The sequence below is a fragment of the Eulemur rufifrons genome, chromosome 7, assembly GCF_041146395.1.
Source record: "Eulemur rufifrons isolate Redbay chromosome 7, OSU_ERuf_1, whole genome shotgun sequence".
In the NCBI taxonomy this organism is placed as follows: domain Eukaryota; kingdom Metazoa; phylum Chordata; class Mammalia; order Primates; family Lemuridae; genus Eulemur; species Eulemur rufifrons.
In genome coordinates, this window is record NC_090989.1 from 152,525,643 (window position 1) to 152,551,467 (window position 25,825).

At 42.7% G+C, this 25,825-nt stretch overlaps 1 protein-coding gene across 5 annotated transcripts in view; it reads right to left on the reverse strand.

Annotated features, from left to right (window-relative positions):
* Positions 1-25,825, reverse strand: part of KIF9 (kinesin family member 9) — a 53,539-nt gene that overhangs the window by 24,313 nt on the left and 3,401 nt on the right. For 3 of the 5 annotated variants that reach the window (XM_069473579.1, XM_069473578.1, XM_069473577.1), the window contains 8 exons: positions 24,437-24,534; positions 22,052-22,217; positions 19,846-19,952; positions 17,120-17,344; positions 5,330-5,413; positions 5,127-5,219; positions 4,201-4,348; positions 3,043-3,107 (listed from right to left, as the gene is read on the reverse strand). In XM_069473579.1, coding sequence (XP_069329680.1) covers positions 3,043-3,107; positions 4,201-4,348; positions 5,127-5,219; positions 5,330-5,413; positions 17,120-17,344; positions 19,846-19,952; positions 22,052-22,217; positions 24,437-24,529 — 981 coding nt within the window. In that variant the 5' untranslated portion in view covers positions 24,530-24,534. The remainder of the gene's footprint in view (positions 1-3,042; positions 3,108-4,200; positions 4,349-5,126; positions 5,220-5,329; positions 5,414-17,119; positions 17,345-19,845; positions 19,953-22,051; positions 22,218-24,436; positions 24,535-25,825) is intronic. The other 2 variants (XM_069473582.1, XM_069473580.1) reach the window with 1 other exon arrangement.

The window sequence follows — 25,825 nt, forward strand, 5'->3', positions numbered from 1 at the left end:
CATGCTTCTTAGAGTCCAGATCAGTGATGTCCAACAGAAATATAAAAACCACAAATGCAAGCCATATATGTAATTTTAAATTTTCTAGTAGCCATATGAGAATAGGTAAAAAGAAGCAGATGAAAATAATTTTAATATATTGTATTTAAACTTTAATATGTCCAAAATATTATGATTTCAACATATCATCAATATTTTAAAATGATTGAGATCTTTTACATTTTTTTTGTAGGTCTTTGAAATTTGGTGTGCGTTTTACACTTACACTGTATCTCAATTTGGACCAGCCACATTTGAATGCTCAATAGCTACATGTGGCCAGTGGCTGCCCTGAGCCATTGCTAGGAAGGCAGGTGCTCAGGCCGACTGTAGATGGACCGGCAGTCTGAGTGGGAATGGGTAGTTCTGCAGCATACAGGGGAGCAGGGATCTCCAGCCACACATGCTGACAAACATGGGCATGACTGCTCTGGAGTGATGAAGCCAGGACTCAGCCCACCAACCTCGGCCAAAAGTGTCCTCCCACCATCCCCAAGGGGTCTCCACAGCATTTGAGCTAAAAGGCCTCACTGTCACCACAGAGATGGGCCCGTACCAGCCTTGTCCCTCAGGGACCTCACTGCTGCTGAGCCACGAGGCCATGTCAGGATAGGATGGGGTACTGGGCCCCTGCTCTATCACGTCCAACCCTGCATCGGACATCTGGGGCCTGAACCTCCCAGACTGTCGGTGGGAGTTCCTCAGCTTGCTCAGCCCTTCATTCTGTGAGATAATGGTAGGTGAGCTTGCTGTGGCTCAGGCTCTGCTGTAAGTGCTCTAAGAGTATTAACTCATTTAATTCTCACAACTCCATATAAGCATCCTCAGTCCCATTTTATAGATAAAGATGCTGAAACACAGAGAGGTCAAGCAACCCACTCAAGGTCACGGAGCTGGTCAGTGGTGGCACAAGAAATCAACCCAAGCACTCTGGCTCCCAAGTCTGTGCTCTTCACTGCTGGGAGGAGGAGGACCTATAGGAAACCCTTCTAGTGCCCTGGGTGGGGACTAGGGTAGAGCCTGGGAGGGGCCAGAGCAGTAGTTTTCCAGGTGATGGGGAAGGGGTAACAATATCCTGATGGAGGGAAAGTGTGCCCTAAGTGTGAGTGAGGCAAGAGCCAGGTGAACACCCAGGGGCACTGAGACAATGAGAGGGTGCCACAAGAGGAGGCCCAATGTGTGCTGGCGGTAGAAGTGAGAACAGCCTTGAGTGCCTGGGCAATCACAGCAAATGGTAGGTGTGTGGTAAATGTTGAACTTGAGTGGAAGGAGGCATTGGAATGTACTAGTTAGCCTTTGCTACTCAGCGGCAAAGCCAAAATTTCAACTCAGCAGAGTTCTAAAATGCGTGTGTATACTGGCTGGCTCCAGTGTCTTTGCTCCATCACTTGTGAGTACAGATATCTGCAAAACAGGTAAAACACTAGGAAAGACAAATCTCTGTCCAGAAGTATGCTCCAAAATGGACTGTTGGGTCTCCTGGGCCTATGGAGTGATGTATGGGGGAGTCCCACCAGAGTCCCTGGTGGGTAGCCCACCGGGTGGGTAATCATATCTAGAAGTCCATGAGGTGGCCACATGAGCAGGCACTTTGGAAACTCTGACACTATGCCCCACTGCACAGATGTTAGATGAGGGGTGGAGGGCTCCTCCTTGGCAGTGAGGAGCAGCCAGTGGCGGCAGGAGGCAGGCCCTGAGATTCCCATCTCCTACCACGCTGGGCTGACTCATAGCTCAGCAAAGGGCCCCTGACTGTGTGGAGCCAAGTCAGACTCTCCTGCTCCAATCACAGCAGCAAGTATGACCACAACTCCATCGCTGTGGTTACTTCCATACACACGTGCAGTGTCACTGCATACAGCTACACAATCCATGACAGGAACATTTTTAAAGTTTTAAAACATATGGAGAAGAAATCATTAGCTTCCATACCCCCAATATACCTTTGTCCAAAACCCATGAAACCCCTCCAACAGCTCCTCTGGGCTGGTGGATTCGCCTGTGTCACTGTGTTGGACCCTTATTCTTGCCTCTGATTCTCACAAGCTTCTCCCCTTCCCAGGCCACCTGTGCCTTGTCACTGGGTTAATCTCCCTGAGTCACACCTCTGACCACAGTGCTTCCCTACTGAAACCCTGTGAAGGCTCTAGTCACCTGCAGAAAAACAGCCAAGGACTCAGCCTACCTACCAGGGCCCATCCAGACCCTGCAATTTCTTTTCTTCTACTGGAGACATGCTTTTCCCTCCCCTGCAGTAGCCAGACATTCCTAGCACAGGTCACACTTTCAGTCCTGTTAGCTTTGCCAGGAACACCTCTGCTCATCCTACCACCAATCCTTTAACCCCAGCCAGCTCAGTGCCCACTTTCCCCCACCCCAGCCTTAGGAAAAATTCCCCCTCATCTCCCTCCCGCCTTCCTCTGAAGGTCTCTTCCATCTGGGCCTCTAACGTTACTTAGGGCCATGGCTTCTCTCTCTTCTTAGGTTGGGATTTCTGAGGTCCAAGGCCATGTATGACTCATCTCTACTGAGCTACTCCCCTCTCACCACCTTGCACATGGCAAATGCTTAATACCTGTCTGCTCATACAGGCCTTATAACTACAGCCTGGAACCTGTGATGTTTTCAAGATGTTTAAACATGTGTGATTATGAAGAACAACTAAGCGACTGTCCTTGATGCCCATTCACAGGAACAGCACCCCAGGAAACATGGTCCTTTCCCCCATAAAGCTGGCTCTCAGCCTCCCCTCCTTTCATGGTCCTTCATGCTGAGCCTGCCTCCTGCTTTGCCCTCATCTTCAGAGGAAGGGCTTAGTGCCTGGTGTTTGGATGTGGCTCTGGGCCCCACTCAGCAATGTTGGCTCAGACTCATCCCTGAGATCTTTCTTCTCTTCATAATGCCTATGGCTACTGTGCCAGATCAGCCAGGAGCCAACCATACACAGTCCTGGCTCCTAGGAGGAAAGATTCCAACCTGGTCACACTGGCTGTCTATACGTACTGTTTGTTCTAATTGGGTGGCTTCTCCATAGATGTTTGTCACGAGAACCATATTGCAGTTTCCCCCTGCAGAAAGCAAGAAACAGAAGGGCCATGAACCATGTGGTTTTTCTGCCAAGAGACTGCCTTAGGGCTAGTGGGAGTCTGTTATGGACTGAATGTTTGTATCCTCATAAAATTCTTATATTGAAGCCCTAAATCCAAAAGTGATGGTATTTGGAGGTGGGGCCTTTGGGAGGTAATAAGGTTTAGAAGAGGTCATGAGGGTAGGGCCCCCATCATGGCATTACAGTCCTTATAAGAAAAGAAAGAGAGACCTTTTTTTGTGAGAATACAGAGAGAAGGTGGCCATCTACAAGCCAGGAGGAGGGCCCTCACCAGGAACTGAATCTGCTGGAACCTTGATCTTGGACTTTCCAGTCCCTAGAACTGTGGGAAATAAAGATTTGTTATTTAAGCCACTTAGTCTGTGGTATTTTGTTATAACATCCTGAACTGATTAAGATAGGGTCAGAGAGGACACATCCAAACATGTATGAGGCTGAGAGGCAAGGGAAAGAGAGAGGGAATGCAGAGAAGCTATCAGATATACCTAAAAGAGCAGTCAGGAGAAAACAAAAGAGGAGACATGGCGTGGGGCAGGCAGAGGCAGGGTTGGGAGACAGAAGTATGACCCAGGGCTTTGTCCATGGTGACACTCAGTTAACAATCAGACACCAATGACTATGCTGTCAAGCCCAACACAAAGGTCTAGATTCTTGGGGATTATAAGACACAGCCCCGGCTGCTCTGCCCAGGAGGCTGCAGGGGAAGGGAAGACATCAAGGGAGAGGCCCTCCTCCTGGAACTTTAAGGCTATGAAGGTTTCTGCCATTTGGTTTAGGGATGACGGGAAAAGAGAAGGTATTCTCAGTAGAGGTAAAAGCTTAAGTAAAGGTTCTGAGAAGTGAGTAGCATGGCATGTTCTGGGTGCAAGAAGAGGGCACTGTGTGTGATTCTGTCTTTTCAGGATGTATCTGAAATCACTGTGAAAGGGCTGTAAGTAAATCCATGCCACCAGGAGGGAGAGATTCCATTATCATCAGTGGCAGCTGTGCCAGGCCTCTTCTTCCCCAGGGACACAGACCCTTCTCCTTGGGCACCAACCACATCCCCTCACCTAAAGAGTCCTTCAGGGCGTGAGTGAGCTTGCACTGCCGGAAGGGGATGTGGTCCCGCTTCTGGTCCCCGAGGGCAATGATGGCCTGCTCCAGGAATGACAGCGACTTGTTGATGTACGTGGCTTCCTTCAGGACTCGGCCCTCAGACTGCAAACCAAAGGTCAGTTCTATTTTAGACAGAGTAGAATGGCTGCCCTCCTGGTTTGCGGTGATACCGTAAGTCTATGTTCAGGCCAGAGCCTCCTTCCCAGAACTAGGTTCTTCCCTTAATGTCACAGGACTGTATTCTATCTTGGGCTAATAATGGTAATACCAAAATTCATAGGAATACTCATGCAAATATTCGTGTGAATTTAAATACTTATGTGAATATTTATATGAATACTCACTCAAAAATTCACGCTAATATGAATACACTTAGGAATACTTGTACAGTTACTTGAGCAAATAATCCCGTGAATGTTCATACAAACATTCATATGAATGCACATATGAATGCTCATTTGAATACTCTTGTAAATGCTTATGCTAATACTCACACTCATACAAGTATTTAGTTGAAATAAAATACTCATGCAATCACTCATATGAATACTCTTATTCATACACAGAGAAATGCTATATTATTAATAGTATGAAGTATTTAATGAGCACTTACTGAGTATCAGGCACCCTGCTAAGAATTTAGGGGTATTATCTCACATTTAACGTTTACAAAATTCCCGAGAGGTAGGAACTGCCCCTAGGTAGCAGTTGTTCCACCTCTGCCAATTCTGTCCCTCTAACAAGGCCACATGCTTCATATAACCTAGCTCAGGACTGTGCTCACAGATACCTGAAGAGGGGCAGCCCACATGCATAGGCACTATGCTAGAAACAGGGCCCTTGCTTTGTTTAGAAGCAACCTCCTGCCCTCCTCACTTACCCCAGACTTGCCCAGCCTCTCTGAGCCTGCCAGATCCACCAAGTTAATTTTGGAAGTGATGTACTTTTCATCTGATAAGGTCCGAGAATGGGCCTACAAAACATCCAAATTGAAGTTAGACTGTCATAGGGGAAGTTTCTGATTGAGCAGGCCCCATGGGAATTGACTCCCCTCTCAGGCTGATCAAAGAGCCTTGTACCTACCTCTACATAGATGGTAAAAATGCAGTGTGATCTGGAAGAGTTTTTGTTCATTGTGTGGGAGGCTATAATCCTATTGGTCTCTCCCTGAAGAGGAAGAGAAATGTAGGCAACATTTTGAAAAATTAAAACAACAAGGCATTTGGGTCATTTTTCTATTACACCAATAGCTACACAAATGATCTCTTATCACTTGCAATCAGCTTTCTTTTATAAACTAGTATAATAGAAAGGGAAACAAATTGGGAGTCCAGATCTATACCTTCACCTGCTGCTGAGGATGTGTGAATTGGTGTGTTTTTCTGAAAAGCAAGGTGATAATAAGAATCAAGAACCTTAAAAATGTTCATAAATATTGAATAAGAATCAACCTGCATATCCAACAATTAGGGAATGATCTGTCTGTACAATGGAATATTAGCCAGCCAGGAAAATGTTGACAAATAATTTTTGATAACAGAGAAATGCAGAATCTAAAATCATATTATAGTATGATGTAAAGAATATAAAAGTATTCATAGAAAAAATAAGCAGAATGCTGCCACTAAGATGTTAATAACAGTCCTTCTGGGTTGCAGTTTATAGGTTATATTTTTAATACAGTTTTGTGCTTTTTTTTTAACAGTGAACATGTATTACTTTTAAAAATTAGGAAAAATAATTTATTTGTATTTTTAAAGGGACAGCAGATCCTTGTCTCTCATTCACAGGCCCTATGACCAGAATACACTTCAAAGCAAATGCGGTGGGTGGCGGAAGTGGCTGTTCTTATATAAAAAGGTCCTTGCAGAATGAACTTCTGTCTCCTTAAAGGTCCCTGAGAAATGTTTTGAACAAGCCTCAAAGCAGTGATGCCATGGCCCCTGGGGACAGGAGAGCACCTGCTGAGGAGGGGAGGCCTGCCGCTGGGGAGCAAGTCTGTCAAGCTCCCATGGCTACATCTCAATAGCTTCTCACTGCCTACCTATGTTGCAAATCCAGTGACACTGAGAGTATTAGGGTTCACTTCATCTTTATTGTTCAGTCCTCTCTTTCTGAAGTATCCCCTTCCCTTGTCTTTCTGGCTCCTATTCAGCAAACTCGGAAGGTCAGAGAAAGTGTCCCTTCCTCCATGAAGAGTTCTCTGCTGAATTCCCCAACTAGCCCACACTGATCAGGGTGCCTGTCATTCCTGGAACATGGCTCACACTGCGTCATGGTCGTCACAGGGTTTTCCCTTTTCCTTTCCCACCCCACACTGAGCTCATTTCAGCCTTGCGTTCGTCTTTTTACCATCAGAGCTCAGAAAGGACAGTCGATCCTGGAAAGCGTCAAGGTTTGAGGAATTATCGCCACGGACAAAGTGCCTTGTTCAGTTCTAAATATTAAATATAAAGAGTGCTCAATCAATACCAATCATACTTCTGAACAGCTTCCACTGAGCACGTACTGTGTGCAAGGCCTTGTAGTAGGTGCTCAAAATATGTGATTAGATTCTCATAAATCTTTGGGGACAGGTATTATTAGTGTTCCACTTTTACAGATGAGCGAACTAGGAATAGGAGAGATTAATGATTTGCTCAAAACTAAGGCTGCATACCTTTAAAGAAACTTGAATTAAAGCCCAGGTCCCCCAATTCCAAGTCTTACACCTTTTGCACTGTATCTCAACACAAAACATGAAGGAGACTTCCATTTTCAGCAATATAATGAACTTAGTATTCAGTAACCCTTCTACTGCAAAACACCTAAAGGTGATGGCAAAATCTTTAAAGTTTCCTTTTGAATGAATGCCTGCGATTGCAAGAAAGTATATACCCAAGGGTCATATACAAAGTGGGAGCCGGAATCCAGGGACTGTGAGTAAGAACCGAGGCTCTTACCACAGACTGGTGCTGTAAGGCAAACCTCTCTGGATTTCTCCCTGTTGCTCTGAGCAATGAAACTGACATGTTATAAAGAATGTCTCCTTTTTGCCCCAGAGTCATTTGCTCTTCACATTCTAAGGGTGGTAGACCTGGAGCCACTTATCTCCTCTCCTAACTCCTCTACCTCTCATGCCCCCACCCACCCATCCAAGCCATCTGTTCCCACAGGGTGACATAATCTTTCTTTCTCTGCCAGAGTCAAATGCTTACAACATTCCAGGGTAGAGAACTTCCCCTCCTTTCCCCAAAGTGGATTTGCTTATTCCAAAATAAAAGTATGCTTTTTCTAATCCTCCTTTCCTTCTCTCCCTTCCCACACCCTTCAATCTTTTCTCTTTCCCCACATAGGGAAAGAGAGGTACCTGTGCCAGTTCCTATATAAGCTCTGGGATTCTTAATAATGTTGGAGTCCCTCTCCTAGGGTACAGATACTTACCCCCTCCATAAATGCATGTGATATCTGCTTTCACTGTTTCACTACATGGGAGATGGGACGTAAGGAACCCATGCAGGGGTGGGGGACCTGTGGCCTTCTGGATCCTTGAGCGCGGCCTTTTGACTGAATCCAAATTTACAGAACAAATCCTTTTATTAAAAGGAGTGCAGCAGAGAAAGATGAAGTTTTCTTGCCTCCTTTGCTGCTTAAAAATGAACAGTCTTGAAATCAGAAGGCCGCAGGTTCCCCACCCTTGCATGGTGGGAGCAGCCACTATCACCACTGGGAAGCTGTGAATAATAAAGGTCTCATTTCTGATTCAGAAGCCTGGTGTTTCTCTCCCTCTCTTCCTCCCCGCCTCTATCTCTCTCTGTATATTTATGAGAGAATTCAACACCTGGTAATACAACCATGCAGGTGAAGGCAGAAAAAACTTTGGTTCTATCCGAGAGAGGTATCTAGTAAGCCATGTCTCTGAAGGCTATCCCCACAGGCAAAGGAGAAACAGAGGAAAATCTGATGCAGAATATGGAGAGCAAGGAAACTATTTCAGCACTGGCATTATCTCTGGACAGAAAGGGTATAAAGGATGTGTCCAAGAATTCACAACCAAAACCTTGGCAAACATGATTTTGGGGCACAAGTACTGTATATACTACTTTTACGTTCTGACAATCTTAAACATTTGATTTGAAGAGGACCTTGATTAGTAATGTCCCCTAGACTCCTGACACAAAAAAAATCCTCTCTAAGGTAATATATTAATATTCTCAACCCAAGCCTCAAAGAATGCCTACTGATAAAGCTCCAAAGAAGTAAAGCATATAATCAAACCACAGAACACTCATGAAAACAAGGCACCCTAAGCAAGAGTCAGTAGAAAGAACACCTGCAGACCCAATTCTCAAAATGGTAAGACAGTGGAATTATGAAATAAAGAATATAAAATAAGTATGTTTAATATGTTTAAAGAAATAAAAGGAAATAAAAAATATGAGAAAGGAACAAAGTTCTATCAAAAATAACTAGTAGGGGGCCGGGCGCGGTGGCTCATGCCTGTAATCCTAGCACTCTGGGAGGATCGCTCAAGGTCAGGAGTTCGAGACCAGCCTGAGCAAGAGCAAGACCCTGTCTCTACTAAAAATAGAAAGAAATTATCTGGCCAACTAAAATATATATAGAAAAAATTAGCCGGGCATGGTGGCGCATGCCTGTAGTCCCAGCTACTCGGGAGGCTGAGGTGGTAGGATCGCTTAAGCCCAGGAGTTTAAGGTTGCTGTGAGCTAGGCTGACGCCACGGCACTCACTCTAGCCCAGGCAACAAAGCGAGACTCTGTCTCAAAAAAAAAAAAAAAAGAAAAGAAAATAACCAGTAAGATTAAAAAAAACAACAAAATAGAACTTTAGAAATAAAAAATATATACTTGAATTTAAAGATTAGCTCTTAATATACTCAGGAGAGAAGTGGGAAACTAAAAATAAATCTGAAGAGATTACTAAGAATGGAGCACAGACTGAGACCAGCCTGAGCAAGGGCAAGACCCCATCTCTACAAAAAATAGAAAAATTAGCCAAGTGTGGTGTCACATGCCTGTAGTCCCAGCTACTAAGGAGGCTGAGGTGGAAGAATCACTGGAGCGCAGGAGTTTGACATTGCAGTGAGCTATGATGATACCACTCCACCCCAGCCCAGGCAACAGAGCAAGATTCCATCACAAAAAAAAAAAAAAAAAATGGAGCACAGAGAGATAGATACAAGGATAGACAACATGAAAGATAGGTTAAAATACATGGAGGACAGAGTGAGAAGACAAAAGTGCTCTAATCAGACTTCCAGAAAGAGATATCAAGATAAAAAGGAAGAAGCAATACCCAGAAGAATTATGGCTGAGATTTTTTTCAGTTGATATGAAAGACATGAATCCAGATTCATGAAGTATAACAAATCACAATGATACTTTTAAAAAATCAGCACAATAAATACATTATAGAGAAATTGCATAATGCCAAAGATAAAGAAAAGATCTAAATGCAGCCAGAGAGAAAAGAAAGATCACCCATAAAAGAACAGCCGACAGACCAAAAGCTGGTTTCTCAAGAGCAACACTGGAAGCTAAAGACAGTGAAATACTACTTTCAAAGTGATGAGAAAAAATAATTGTCAATCTCAAATTCTATGCCCAGCAGCACAATCCTTCAAATGAGGATGAGTTCTGTCTCCAGTAATAGCAGACTAAATCACGTAAACAAACCCTACTATAATTGGCCTTGCAAAATGACCCCCTCCCTAAGTTATTTTTTGTTCTTCTCTTCCAATACCTTAGACTTCCAGACCAGTCAAGCCTAAGTGCAGACTTAACTTCTCCCCAGGACTTCCTAACGAGTCATCAACAACAGCTGACTCTGGAATCAGCCCACCTATAGACCCCATGAATTCAAACTCTGCAACCTGACCTGCATTCCACAACCCACTATAAAAGCCCTTGCCCTTAGTCCATTCTGTCGCTTCCATTCTCCTGGCTGATGTCATTTGTACTAAAAATTCCTTTCCTCCTTGGTAATCCTGCTTATCTCAGTAATTGGCTTTCTGTGTGGTAAGCAAATGGACCTAGGCCAGACCCCTTTTGAGTTTGGTAACACAACTATAAAAAAAATAAAAATAAAAATGCTTGATAAAATATTCTCAAAATCACCTTAAAAATGCTGAAAAGCTGACAAGATAGTAGAAAACTCTTAGGCCCAATTCTATGAGAATCCTGCACTCAGAGAAGTAATGATAGGACAAAAGCAGTCTTAGTGATACTGTGGTCCTATACCAGAAAACTTGGGGGTTTGGGGTTTTTTTGTTTGTTTGTTTGTTTGAGACAGAGCCTTCCTCTGTAACCCTGGCTAGAATGCAGTGCTGTCAGGATAGCTCATTGCAATCTCAAACTTCTGGGCTCAAGTGATCCTCCTGCCTCAGCCTCCTAAGTAGCTGGGACTACGGGTGTGCACCATGATGCCCAGCTGATTTTTCCATTTTTAGTAGTGATGGAGTCTCACTCTTGCTCAGGCTGGTATTAAACTCCTGACCTCAAGGGATAGGGATCCTCCTGCCTGGGCCTCCCAGAGTACTAGGATTATAAGTGTGAGCCACCACACCTGGCCAAAGGCTGAGTTTTAAAGACAGCTTCACTGGTTAGGGAAATAACAGTCGAAGACCAAGGCGGGCCCAAGGTGAAGAATCATAGAGGAGACTCCCCTCAACCAAACACACACATATTAAGCTGAGACCCCACGGACTCTATACTCCAGGTATGGGAGAAACCACTACTCCCAACATCAATCACAAAAGATGGTAGAGAGGGCTGCTTTTGCACTGTACAGAGAAGAAACAGCAATGCAAAACAAAATAAAATAAAACCATTTCCCTGGGAAGTTGTGGCCCAGGTTGGGGGGCTAGAAAATCTAAAACTATGGTCTTGGTTTAAGGTGGTCCCTGACTGATATTGTCCCCACATGCATTTGCTAATAGGAGCAAATTCAAAACTTCTCTAGTGGAAAACACATTCTTCTCAGGCCTTCAGGAATTCCCACAAATAATTTTTCAGTAGCAATGACCAGCACACAGTCAAAGATAAACAGGAACACAAGGAAAGGAATGGTAACAGTGAATGAGCAGAAAATCCCACAGAGACTTTAGTCATTGGAAATATCAGAGATTATATCGATATGCTTACCGTATTTAAAGAAATAAATCACAAGCTTGAAATTATCTTTAACAGAAAACTATAGCACTTTTGAAAAAGAACTAAATAGAACTTCTAGAAATAAGAAAATAAAATAACCAAAATTAAAAACTCAGTGGATATGATTGGCAGTAGATTAGACAAGAAGACAGAATTAGTGAACTGAAAGCAAGATAACAAAAAGGTATCAAAAACACATAATGGACAAAATGGTAGAAAAAATTGAAAAGGGATACTCACGCAAGATAGGTGAGAGGTCTTGTATTAGAGTTCAGAACAGATGAATAAGAGAATGGGAGAATATTCAAGAAAGAATGGGTGATAAATCTCCCCCAAATGATAAAAAATAACAATTCCCATGTTCAAGAAGCCCAACAAATCCCTAACATAACAAATTAAAAAAAAAAAAAGTCTTCACACAGACACATCATTTGTAGTAAGGCTGCAGAAAACAAAACATTAAGTCAAACTTTTTAAATCAGCCACACACAAAAATTACTTCTTGTGATGGCAGTGAGAATGTACCTCACAGCGCTTCTACAGGGAGCATAACTGACTGAAGGTCTCAGCTGCTGTGCTCTGAAATCCATCACTGCATTTGCATGGAAGCCGCATAGGACCTCTCATGACCCATGCCCTTGTATAGCCCTCTCCCTGATTGTGGTCCAGATCTGTAGCTTGCTTCTAAACAACAGACTACAGCAAAGGTGAAGAGGTTTGCCAATGTAGTTAAAGCATCGTATCACCTGACTTTAAATAAATCAAAAGCAGATTATCCCATTTAGGCCTGACCTAATCAGGCAAGCCCTTTAAAAAAATTCTGCTGTTGACCTTGAGGAAGTTAAGGTGCTGTGTTGTGAGAGGGCCTTTGAGAGATCCTATGAGGGAAGCACAAGGCAACCAATTGTGGTCAGACTCTTGGAGCTGAGAGAAGCCCCAAGCTGACAACCAGCAAGCAAATGGGGCCTCAGTCCTAGAACCACAAGGAATTGAATTCTGCCAACAACCACGTGAGCTTGGCAGAGGACCCTAACCTACAGAAAGGAACTCAGTAGACAACATCTTCATTGCAGCCTTGTGAGACCATAAGCAGAGGACCTAGAATAGCTGTGCCTGGACTCCTTACCCACAGAAACTGTGAGATAATAAATGGGTGTTCTTTTAAGCCACTAAGTTTGTGGTAATTTGTTAGGTAGCAATAAGAAACTAAAACCCCATGCCTCCATGGATGCTTCCAGGCAATGACTATTGCAGGGATACTAGTGTAAGTCTGTTCTGTTTTGGCCAACTTTGGCTCAAGGACTCCCAATAGCCTTGATGAAACTTCTTTATACTGCATAGCAGTCTAGAATGCTTCCACCAACCTTCCCTCCCTTCACTTGAGGTAAGACTTGCATCATGGTCTGATGGTTCTCCAGCCTTACCTGGTTCCTTCACATAGGTAACTTCCTTTACATAGGTATTTCCCTAATAAAATCTTTGCACATTTAATCTCATTTTGGCATCTGCTTCTCAGGAAACCCAGACTAACATACTTTTAAAAGAGTCATGAATAGACTGACAGCTGACTTCTCACCAGTAACAACAGAAACTAGAAATTTGTAATGATATCTTTTATGTGGTCATAGAAAATAAGTGCCAAAATAGAATTTTATGCTCAAAAAAAATCTTTCAAGATTCAGAGTAAAATAAAGTCATTTTCGAAAAATAAAAAAACTGTGTATCACCTGCTCATTCTAAAGGAAATTCTAAAGGATGTAAATCAAGAAGGAAAATAGTCCCCAATAGAAAGTGTTGGAGCTCAGAAAACAACACCCTAAAATAAAGGCCTTAGATGCAGCTTCAGAAGCCAAAGTTTTTCTTATAATCTATTCCTGCCCTCCTGTTTCTCAGTCCCTTCTCCCCCGAGGCTAAAATCCCTCTTCCTCAAGGCAGGTCATAGAAATCAGAACCACTTTTCTCAAAAGCCAGCTATAAAATCTAAAAATATTCTGTGTAAAAACTGGCCATAGGCTGGGCATAGTGGCTCATACCTGTAATCCTAGCACTTTGGGAGGTGAAGGTGGGAGGATTGCTTGAGCCCAGGAGTTCAAGGCTGCAGTGAGCTATGATTGTGTCACTGTACTCTAGCTTGGGCAACAGAGCAAGACCCTATCTCTGAAAAAAAGAAAAATTTAAAAACTGGCCATAAAGAAATTATCTGGGCTGGGCACAGTGACTCACACCTGTAATCCTAGCATTCTGGGAGGCTGAGGCAGGAGGATCACTTGAGGTCAGGAGTTCGAGACCAGCCTGAGCAAGAGTGAGAGATCCCAGTTCTACAAAAAATAGAAAAAGTATCCAGGCATGGTGGTGCATGCCTGTAGTCCCAGCTACTTGGGAGGCTGAGGTGGGAGGATCACTTGAACCCAGGAGTTTGAGGTTGCAGTGAGCTATGATGATGTCACTGCACTCTAGCCTATGCAACAGAGCAAGACTCTGTCTCCAAAAAAAAAAAAAAAGACATGAAGAAGGAATTCCAAGCAAAATTTTTAAGTCAGAATAATGAGAATTCTGATAACCTGCTATGGGAGTGTACCATTATCGATAAGAGTTGGCACCATCTAATAAAGCTTAAGACATACATAGTCTAAGACCCAGCAATTACAGTCCCTGGTTTTATCTAGATAAATCCTTATTTATGTGCACCAGCATACTCATACAGGAAAGTTCTAGTGGCATTGTCTAAAATATCTCCTGAGAAAACCCAAATGTCATCAGAACTACAATGGATAACTAAGTTGTAGTATATTTACAAAACGGAATACAATGATGAAAATGAAAAAAAAATAGAGCAAGAACATGGATAAATTTCACATAAAAAGTAGGTAAAAGAGTGGGGCATGGTGGCTCACTCCTATAATCCCAACACTTTGGAAGGCTGAGATGGGAGGATCGCTTGAGCCCAGGAGTTCAAGGTTATAGTGTGCTATGATTGTACCAATGTCTAGCATGGGTGACAGAGCTAGATCCTATTTCTAAAAAAACAAACAAACAAAAAACACACACAAAAAAACCCAGATTATGCTGTCTGGGAAGCATACATGGCATGGTATAGGTGTTAAAGCTATAAAGAAGACCAAGGAAATGATTATCATTCAAGTCAGGAGAGTGGCTAATGGGTATGAATAAACACTTATTCATGATAAAAACTTTTCACAAACTTAGACCTTCTTTAAGCCACTGAAAACCTACAGCAAACTTCACTCTTCATAGTGAAGAGGATCAACAATAAGACAAGAATGCCCCATTGCTGCTACCCAGGAGGCTCTTTCTTCCCTATAGACACAAGGGATCCAGGCAAAAATCACCCAAGGATACTTACATGGCTTTTAAATGCCATAAAATTCACTAAGTATACAACACAATGATTTTTAGTAAATTTACAGAGTTGTGCAACCATCAGGACAATCCTATTTTAGAAATACTACATCACCCCAGAAAGCTCCCTCAGGTCCATTTGCAGTTAATTCCCACTCCCTCCCACAGGCAACCATTGATCTGCTGTCTCTATGGATGTGGCTATTCTGGACATTTCATATGAATGGAGTCATACAGTATGTAGTCCTTTGTGACTGACTTCTTCTAATTAGCATGCTTTTGAGGTTTATTCATGTTGTAGCATGTATCAGTACTCCATTCCTTTTTATTGCTAGTTTTCCATTCCATGGATATACCCATATTTTGTCCATCCATTCACTAGTGGACAGATATTTTGGTTATTTCAAGTTTTTGGCTATTATGAATAATGCTGCTATGAATAGTTGCATATAAGTCTTTTTGTGCACATATGCTTTTATTTCTCTTGGGTAGGTACCTAGGAGAATTGCTAGGTCCTATGATAAAATTTATGTTGAGCTTTTCAGGAAACTGCCAAAGTAGATGTACTATTTTACATTCCCACCAGCAATGTACAAGAATTCCAGCCTGTAAGACTTTTTAAAAATTTTCATTTATTGGCCGGGCGCACTGGCTCATGCCTGTAATCCTAGTACTCTGGGAGGCTGAGGCGGGTGGATTGTTTGAGCTCAGGAGTTTGAAACCAGCCTGAGCAAGAGAAAGACCCTGTCTCTACTAAAAAATAGAAAGAAATTAGCTGGACAACTAAAAATATATAGAAAAAATTAGCTGGGCATGGTGGTGCATGCCTGTAGTTCCAGCTACTTGGGAGGCTGAGGCAGAAGGATTGCTCGAGCCCAGGAGTTTGAGGTTGCAGTGAGGTAGGTTGATGCCACGGCACTCTAGCCAGGGTGACAGAGCAGGACTCTGCCTCAAAAATAATAATAATAATAAAAATAAAACATAGGCCAGGCGCGGTGGCTCACCCCTGTAATCCTAGCACTCTGGGAGGCCGAGGCGGGCGGATCCCTGGAGCTCAGGAGTTCGAGACCAGCCTGAGCAAGAGCGAGACCCTGTCTCTACTAAAAATAGAAAGAAATTATCTGACCAACCAAAAATATATATGGAAAAAATTAGCTGGGCATGGTGGCACATGCCTGTAGTCCCAGCTACTCGGGAGGCTGAGGCAGTAGGATCGCTTAAGCCCAGGAGTTTGAGGTTGCTGTCAGCTAGGCTGTCAGCTGAGGTTGCTGTCAGCTAGGCAATAAAACATAGAAAAATTTTTCATGTATTTTTTTTTTTTACAGACAGGGTCTCGCTTGGTGACAGAGCATCACCTGGGCTAGAATATGGTACAGTGGTGAGATCATAGCTCACTGCAACGTCAAACTCCTGAGCTCAAGCAATGCTCCTGTCTCAGCCTCCCAGTAGCTGGTACTACAGGCATATGCCATCATACCCAGCTAATTTTTATTTTTATTTATTTATTTATTTTTTGAGACAGAGTCTCACTCTGTTGCCCGGGCTAGAGTGAGTGCCATGGCGTCAGCCTAGCTCACAGCAACTTCAAACTCCTGGGCTTAAGCGATCCTACTGCCTCAGCCTCCCGAGTAGCTGGGACTATAGGCATGTGCCACCATGCCCGGCTAATTTTTTGTATATATATATTTTAGTTGTCCATATAATTTCTTTCTATTTTTAGTAGAGACGGGGTCTCACTCTTACTCAGGCTGGTCTCGAACTCCTCACCTCGAGCGATCCACCCGCCTCGGCCTCCCAGAGTGCTAGGATTACAGGCGTGAGCCACTGCGCCCGGCCCCAAGCTAATTTTTAAAAAACATTTGTTGTAGAGACAGGCTGGTCTTGAACTCCTGGCCTCAAATGATCCTCCCACTTCAGTCGCCCAAAGTGCAAGGATTACAAGTGTAAGCCACTACACCAGGCCAGCCTGTAAGACTTTTAAAAGAATAACATACACTTGACTGATTTGTGACAGCTTTATACATATTAAAGATGCTAATCCTTATATTTTCTATACTACAAGTGCTCATGATTTAATGTCAACTGAGTAAAAGGATGATAAGAATATTTTTAACTATGTAAAGAAAACCATTGCACTGGAAAAAAGACAGTAAGGAAATAAGCTAAAATATATATTATTATTGCCTTATGTAAAAAACAGATAAATGAATTCTTTTTTGCTCCTGTATTTTTTTCAGTACTATCCGGACTGGCTAAATGAGCATATATTATTTTTCATTCTGATTATCAAAGTAAGTGAAAAACTAAGCAGGAGAGAGAGAAGGAAGGAAAGGAAAGGAACCCTTAGACTTGATCATCTCACCTCAAAGAGGAGGCTGAATGCATCCTCCTCCTGACTTGTGAGGTGGACCGACAAGCCCTTAACGAAGACCCCTTGAGAGTTTTCCACGATGGTCATTGGTGTGACTGAAGGTCCAACATAGGGCAGAGTGGACAGGAGATCAAACATGCTCTCATTATAGATTTCCAGGTAGGAAACACGTATAGTGATGGCATGTGTGGGACGTTCTTCAATCATCCTAAAAACCTAGATGGGAGATTTAACAGCAGTCACCAAGAGCAGAACTCCAATAGCCAGCTTGTGCTAGAAGAGCTCTTACCTCAGGAGGTAACACCAAGAAGTATAAGATAATCCTTGTTGTAAGGGAATTCACAGTCTAGTTGGTGTGATGGTCATCATCAATAACAATTATTATTATTAGTCCATTAGGTGATACTTACCATCATATTGCAGCTTTCTGAGGCTTGACTTACGGATTGGCTAATACTTGTACAGTCCCAAGAAGTAGAGGTATGATGAATGGAAAGGACTCTGAATATCTCTTATTTTGTGGGGCTCACCACGTATATGCCCCTTTCATATCTATTATTTAATTACATCCTCATAAATCCCCTGTGATTGAGGCAATACCCATTTGTGGAAGGCTCCACACAATAAAATTATTTGTCCACGGTCACTGTGCTAGCAAGAGTAGAAGTGAAGCCAGAACTCAGCCTTCTCAACTCCTAATACCCTCCCCAGTACTTATCAAGCAAGAGACTTTGAACTTTAATCTCTCAAATGGGAAGTCGGGCTAGATAATCCCTGAGGTCCCACCTTCCTCTGAGAGTTTAGAACTGTGCTGTCCAAAATGGTTGACACTAGCTACAGATGACTGCTGAGCACCTGTGATGTGGCTAGTGCAAATTAACTGAATTTTAAATTTTATTTAATTTCAGTTAAAAAACTGATACTCAGTTCAGTTATTGGTAAACTTTTAAGTATGTCTGGAACAATCTGGGTATGTAAATCTACTTTTCAACTCTAAATTTCATGAAATCTAAATACAGATCAAGTATTTCTTATCAATATTTAATATCTAAATTGAAATGTGTTCTAAGTATAAAAAAACCACTGGATTTCAAAGATTTAGTATGAGAAAAAGAATGTAAAATATCTCAATTTTTATTTTGATTGTATGAGGAAATGATATTTTAAATGTATTGAGTTAAATAAAATATACAGTTAAAAATTAATTACACCTTTTATTTTTAACTTTTAAAAATGTCATTACTGGAAAACTCCCAATTGCATATGTGACTTACATTATATTTCTATCGAGTAGCACTAGACTAGACTACTAAAAGTCTAAGGTGCTGAGATACTTAAGCTTCGATAGTGGGATATTAAGTATATTACTTCAAAAACTGGAGCATGGATAGTTTATACACCAGAGGGATGTCTATACTTCTTATAGGACAGCACTATAAAACCACAAGATGCTTTTGCGGAAAGACCTTTTGCCTTCAACCTCCAAACCAGAGAGTCCTCACAGAACCCAGGCTAGCAGGGCCCAAAGGAAGGCCCTTCTATCCTGTCTTCAGTCATACTTCTCAAGCCCCCACACAGTCCTGAAAGGTCATCCCTTGCTTCTTGTCTTAGCTCTTTCAGGGGCTATGGTGGCAGAAGCAGCCAGAACAGGCCAGTAAGGAAGCTCTGCAAGGGTCGATATTCTCCTCATTAAAACCAGAAAAGGATCAGGTGCAGCAGCTCACACCTGTAATCCCAGGGCTTTGGGAGGAGAGGCCAGATGATCACTTGAGCCCAATTTGAGACCAGCCAGGGCAACACAGCGAGACCCCGACCCTAAAAAAAATTTAAAAATTAGCCAGGCATGGTGACATGCACCTATAGTCCTAGCTACTTGAGAGGCTAAGGCAGAAGGATCCCTTGAGCCTAGGAGTTTGAGGCTGCAGTGAGCTATAACGACACTACTGCACTCTAATACAGGCAACAGAGCAACCTGCCTCAAAAACAACCACCACCAAAAAAAAAAACAAACAAAAAAAAAAACAAACCAAAACCAGGAAGGAACATGATTAGGACCTCCAAATCCCTTGTTTTTGTTTTTTTTTTTTGTTTGTTTGTTTTTTGAGACACAGTCTCACTCTGTTGCCTGGGCAAGTGCCGTAGCATCAGCCTAGCTCACAGCAACCTCAAACTCCTGGGCTCAAGTGATCCTCCTGCCTCCCAAGTAGCTGGGACTACAGGCATGAACCATTACACCTGGCTAATTTTTTCTATATTTAGTAGAGACGGGGGTCTCGCTCTTGCTCAGGCTGGTCTCGAACTCCTGAGCTCAAGCAACCTCAAACTCCTGGGCTCAAGTGATCCTCCCGCTTCAGCCTCCCAGAGTGCTAGGATTACACTGAGCCTGGCCCCCAAATCCTTAATTACAGGATCATAAACCATTGGAGCAGCAAGAGGCTGATTAGTATGCCTGACTCCCTCTTTCACAAATGAGGAAGCAGGCTCAGTGCAGGTGTGGGTCAGAGACTGAAACCCGAACTCCTGGTTTCCTGAGGCCTCTGATCCCACCCAACCTTGAGCCATGTGTATCCCATCTCAGGTACTAGCAGTACCAGCACCAGCTGCAACTCCTTTGAGTGCTTGGCCCCACTGTTTCTAGTAGCTGGCCTAGGGTCAGCTGCATCTATGGCAGAGAGAGGGGACCTGTGTGGCATCCCACCCGTGGGCCCACTCTCTACCTGCTGCAGGGCACGAGGGAGGATCCCCCGGTGCTTGTAATTCTCAGTTGCCCCCGTCATGGTGTACGTCTTGCCAGCTCCTGTCTGCCCATAACACATGATGGTCCCTGCAAACATTTCAAAACACATCTCGGTGACATCCAGGAAAATAGCTCCAAGGACAGCTCTCCCGTTCTCCAGCATTCCTGTTGCCAGCCAGGACCCTTGGACAAAGATAGCCAGTAGGAACAGCCAAGGACTTCAGGAATTCCACCATGGAAGAGGGTGGGCAGGCAAGAGAACAGATACATAAGCGGTCAAAACAAGACCATCTGCCCTGAATGTGTGGTCCATACAGTGCTCTACTGTTCCCTTCACCAAGAGATGATCGGGCCCTAGGGCTTCTGTGAACAGGGAATCTCAGGGTACAGAGGAACTGGAACTTTTCCTAAAAAGATGAGTAGAGAGAGGAGAATTAGACTCCAGCCCTTTTCTCACAAGGCCATTAACTGCCAGGTTCTCAGGGCTGGCAGGAGGCATCAACTACCCCACAAAGGCAAGAAGGGCTTTCAAAATCTCCAGGAAGAGATGGAGTGGAAAGGGCATTTCCTGTCAATGGTAACAATTCTTTGTAGACTGCAAGTTCCCACAGAACAAATAGGGCTCTAGATGAGCCCATGTCACTACCAGAAATGGACCACCATGATCAGGCCCTGATCTGGATCTGGTCACATTGACCCTGCCCTGGGAAGACTTTCATTTGTACCTCTGAAGTCTTCTTGGCTTGGGTAGCCTGAGCCAGACCCCATCCCAAAGGCTGCCTTCTGGGTGTTTGTTTACACAGTAGATGTGCCTGGGCAATGCTGGGCTGTGGAAATCAGTGTTTGCCTTTGTCACACAGATTCTCTAGATCTTGGGATTGGTAGCAGGTTTTACATAAGGGGCCCTGATTCAGCATCTGAGCTGGAGCTAGAAACAGTGTCTATTAACCAAATAGAAATGAACAGGAAGGAGTCACTTCAGCTGAGACTCAGAGTCCATTTGTGGTTTCACAGCACCCAGTGCTCAAGACTCTTAATCTCCCTGGGCCTCATTTCCTCTGTCTCCACCTCCTCAGGGCCACATCCCCTCAGGGCATCATGAAAATAAATGACAACATCCTTGGGTCAGTGGGGACCACACCAATGCAAGATAAATTACGATGTTTGGGCATCCACACTCAATTTTTAAATATAAAATCTAACTTGCAAAACTGGGAACATTCTAGTCAGCAACCACCAGATGGCAAAGCCTACAAATGGTGAAATATATATATATATATTTTTTTTAAGGATTTTTAACCTTTTTAAGATTTTTTTTTTTTTTTGAGACAGAGTCTCACTCTGTTGCCGGGGCTAGAGTGCCGTGGCATCAGCCTAGCTCACAGCAACCTCAAATTCCTGGGCTCAAGCAATCCTTCTGCCTCAGCCTCCCGAGTAGCTGGGACTACAGGCATGTGTCACCATGCCTGGCTAATTTTTTTTAATATATATATTTTTAGTTTTCCAGCTAATTTCTTTCTATTTTTTAGTAGAGATGGGGTCTTGCTCTTGCTCAGGCTGGTCTCGAACTCCTGAGCTCAAACAATCCACCCGCCTCAGCCTCCCAGAGAGCTAGGATTATAGGCATGAGCCACCACACCTGGCCAAGATTTTTAAAACAATCTTAGACTGAAAAAGTTTATAAAAATTTCCCAATAAAGGTGTTTTTAATTTGTTAAGAAAATCAAACTGTACTCCAGTTTTTATCAATAATGTAAATAATCTCATAATAGAATATGAAAAGTACATTGATTATGCTGGTAGAATAAATGAAAATAGTTCCTAGCAGGTAGCTGAGAGAAAAAAATGCTTGGACTTTATCAAATTCATCATAAAGACATATCTTGAAAACTAGGATTTGAGAGATTTGAAACAGAACAGAACGCCCATGACCTATAGACAGCCAGGATCTTTTAATTTCCCTGTGAAGGCAGGATCCCAGGACATCAGACCAAGCCATGCTCACAATGTCAACAAGCAAATAGTGAATTCTGTACCATAAGAACATGGAGACAGACAAATAAGCATACAAATGTTAGTAAGTGAGGTTACATTTTATTTTATTCAGCATAAAATACTTGTACCTCTTCACCCAGGAGGAGCTTTTCAGGTTCTTACGTAAGACAACTGTTAATTAACTAAATTACCATTATAGCCATCGAGGGCCTGAGAAACCACATCCTTCGCAACTGTCTCATAAACCAGGTCCTGGGAGGCATCATGGAGAACTCCATCCAGCTTGAACGACCAGTTTGTCTGCTGGTTATTGACAACTCCTCTCCGAGTGTCTTTTTTTAAGTGAATATCAATGCTCTAGGAAAGAGAGAGAGGGGAGAGAGGGGAGAGAGTGGGGAAGAGAGAGAGAGAGAGAGAAAAGTTAATTGTAAAGAAACCAGTATAGGCCGGGCGCGGTGGCTCACGCCTGTAATCCTAGCACTCTGGGAGGCCGAGGTGGGCAGATCGTTTGAGCTCAGGAGTTCGAGACCAGCCTGAGCAAGAGCGAGACCCCATCTCTACTAAAAATAGAAAGAAATTATATGGACAGCTAAAAATATATATAGAAAAAATTAGCCGGGCATGGTGGCGCATGCCTGTAGTCCCAGCTACTCGGGAGGCTGAGACAGGAGGATCGCTTGAGTTCAGGAATTTGAGGTTGCTGTGAGCTAGGCTGACGCCACGGCACTCATTCTAGCCTGGGCAACAGAGTGAGACTCTGTCTCAAAAAAAAAAAAAGAAACCAGTATAAAAAACCCACTGACAACTGAGACCTGATCTGGAGGAAAGAGGAAGTGAACTTTAGGATTAACAGAGTCTCCCACGTATGGGCTGATATTCTGGATGAATATTTTAGGATGGGAGAAGGGAGCTCCTGCAAGGAGGCCACATGACCCTTAGGGTGAAAAGATCAGGAGACTGGAGCACTTAACTAGTTTCAGTACGTCTGACCATAGTTTACAAGGATGTTCTCTGTCTTGGTTCTCCCATCTATGATATGGGATCATTCAAATTTATCACATTCTTATTAAATAAGATTTAGATACATTCAATAAGCATAGAGAGGATTTGAATTAGGCCAGAGGGAATAGCAAACTTGGTGACGGAGGCCTGGGCTCAAGCCCTTATCTGTGGTTACTGGCAGTGAGGATTCTTTCAACTCTGCATTGTGGTGAGCACCTAATTCCACACACATGCTATGGGCCAACGTGAGTAAAGATGAAATAGGCACAGAAAGGCTGTGGGCCTCTCAGGCACACTTACTCACTGGAATTAGAGTAAATTGAAGGTGTCCAACCTAGTTGTAATCAGCAGATTTTTAAAAGCATGTTCCTTCATAGCAAGCCATTGTAGCAGCAGCTGGCTTAGGGACATACTCGGTAAGGTCAATGGTAGATTCCAATCTTCCTACTAGGGACTTCTGATGTCAAGACTCTTGCTGAAATCTTATATTAGCTGCCCTACTCCAGCAGCCATTACCTGGCCACAGAGAGAAAAATTAAGACCAAGAAAGACAGGCTTGATCCATTTACACATTAAGTGCTCTGTGCTTCCGTGTTCACTGAAATCATGACCAGCAGGGCACATTTCACAGGGCTACATTTGAGTCCTTTTTTAACTGCTAGGACCTTCAAAGCTTGAGCAGTTTGCCTTTGAATTCTTCCTTTAAAGAACGTCTCAATGCTGCCCACAGTAGGCCCACAAATGTTTGCTGAATGAAAACATCTAACACTCTCACTTTAGCCTGTCATAGGCTTCTGAAGGGTTCTCAGGACAGTGGTAAGGGTATAGGGATGGATAAATCTTTCCAGGTCTCTTTTCTTTCTTTCTTTCTTTTTTTTTTTTTTTTTAGAGACAGAGTCTCACTCTGTTGCCCAGGGTGGAGTGCAGTGGCCCAATTATAGCTCACTGGAACCTCAAACTAGAATCAAATGACCCTCTTGCCTTAGCCTCCTGAGTAGCTGGTACTACAGGTGTGCATTACCAAGTTTGACTAATTCTTTTTTTGTAGAGACGGGGTCTTGTTATGTTGCCCAGGCTGGTCTTGAAGTCTGGGCTCAAGCGATCCTCCCCGCTTGGCCTCTGAAAGTACTGGGATTACAGGTGAGAGCCACTGTACCCGGCCTCTAGTTCTCTTGATAAGCATTTCCCCCACTACTCTGATAAGTTTAACAGTAATAAACTCAATATATTCTTACTGTACCCCTGGGAGATTATATAACAGCAGATCTAATCACCCGAAAGTTTTATTAGTGTGGACAAATATCAATTTTTCTGTGTCAGATATAAGGGTAAAAGTAAACATTAACTTATTAAAGGTAAAATCATTAAAAGACAACTAAAGATGGGAATTTTATGAATTTCCTCATTAACAGCACTGTGAGGGAGTGGTTTGGACTTGATGGACTCTAGCATCCATTTGAACTTTTACCAATTCTGTCTTGGTCCTTAAATGGCTCTATGGAAACAGAGTCACACTGTAGTGAGGTGGGACAGAGAGCAGCCCAGGCAGGTGAAGACAAACACGTTGCACTTACTTTGTTGTCATCTCCGTATTTGATCATGTCATGAGCAAAGTCATCGGTAGGTTTGACACGGACAAATGCATGAACTTTTTTCCTAGTACCCATTCTAGCTAAAGAGAAGAGAACAATGAAATTTTGAGCAGTCATCATCAAATAACAACTAGAGGAAAGGGGTCATTAAGAAGATCAGAAAACAGCAATGTGCAGTACATTTTTTCCTGCCCCTCAGAGAGCCAGTCTTCCTTTTTACCCCTCAGCATTTCAGTACTCTGCCCACAGAACTCTACTCAACAAGTCTGTGTACTTCCTGGTTTACAGCCTGCTTCACCATTTTCCACCAATGACCCCAAAGAGACCAAAACACACAGCAAAAAGAATGCTCCCTTAAGTGGCCTAATCTTAAATGTTATTTCTAGAAATGTTCTGCATCTAAGATCAATTCATTTATGCTTTGCCTCATTCATTGTATTTTCTTCTAAAATACTTACTATGAAATACATTAACATAATTTTCTGTTTTTCTTCATTAGCACACCTTGGTTCAGATGCACCATCACCTCCTCTACCTCCATTAGACTAACTGGATCAGAAGTGGATGCCCCAAAAGTATATTTCATCCATAATCAGATAATTCTTTCTTCTCTCACTACATTGAGAGAAAAATCATAGATAGTACCCTATCTTCTCTTGCTTTCCTAAAACCTAACTATATTCTCATCATTTTCTTTTAGGGAGCCATATATATACACACACACACATATATATCTGTCTTCTCTTATTTATACTATCACAAATAATTACGATGTGTGCAGTATCATAAAATGTTAAAATAAATATTTGATGTGGTTTTGAGGAATAGGATGAAAGTTTATAGGTAGAGAGAACAGATTTAGGTAAATAAATTTTCTATTATGTAGAGTTGTCCTATAATGGAAAAGGTCTTCTCAAGGCAAGGACTATAAACACCATTAACAGTCCAACAAAGTGAAGACACTGGCAGAGATGCTACAAAAGGAACTGTTAAACTTGGTGGAGAGTAATCCCCTAAGATCCTGTCCAACTAAAATATTTTATAACAACTTTATAAATTTTTGTTCACCAACTCAAACCAGAATTACAGTTTTTAAAAATTGAATTGCACAACCCTCTAAATGATAACAAAAAAATTTCATGTTTTATTAAATATTAGTATCATTGATCAAATCACACTAGGCCTTCTCCTGGGAGTGCTTGTGTAAAAATATTAAATTCTAATTAAACAGTAAAGTTTGGTTCTAATAATTATAAAAAGTCAGAAGCAAAGTGGGTTATTAAATGGAGGTGATAATTGCACTGATTTTTATTGCTTTAAGGGAGACTTAAAACTTAGCTCTTCAGGTGCTTCATTTTATACACTGATGAT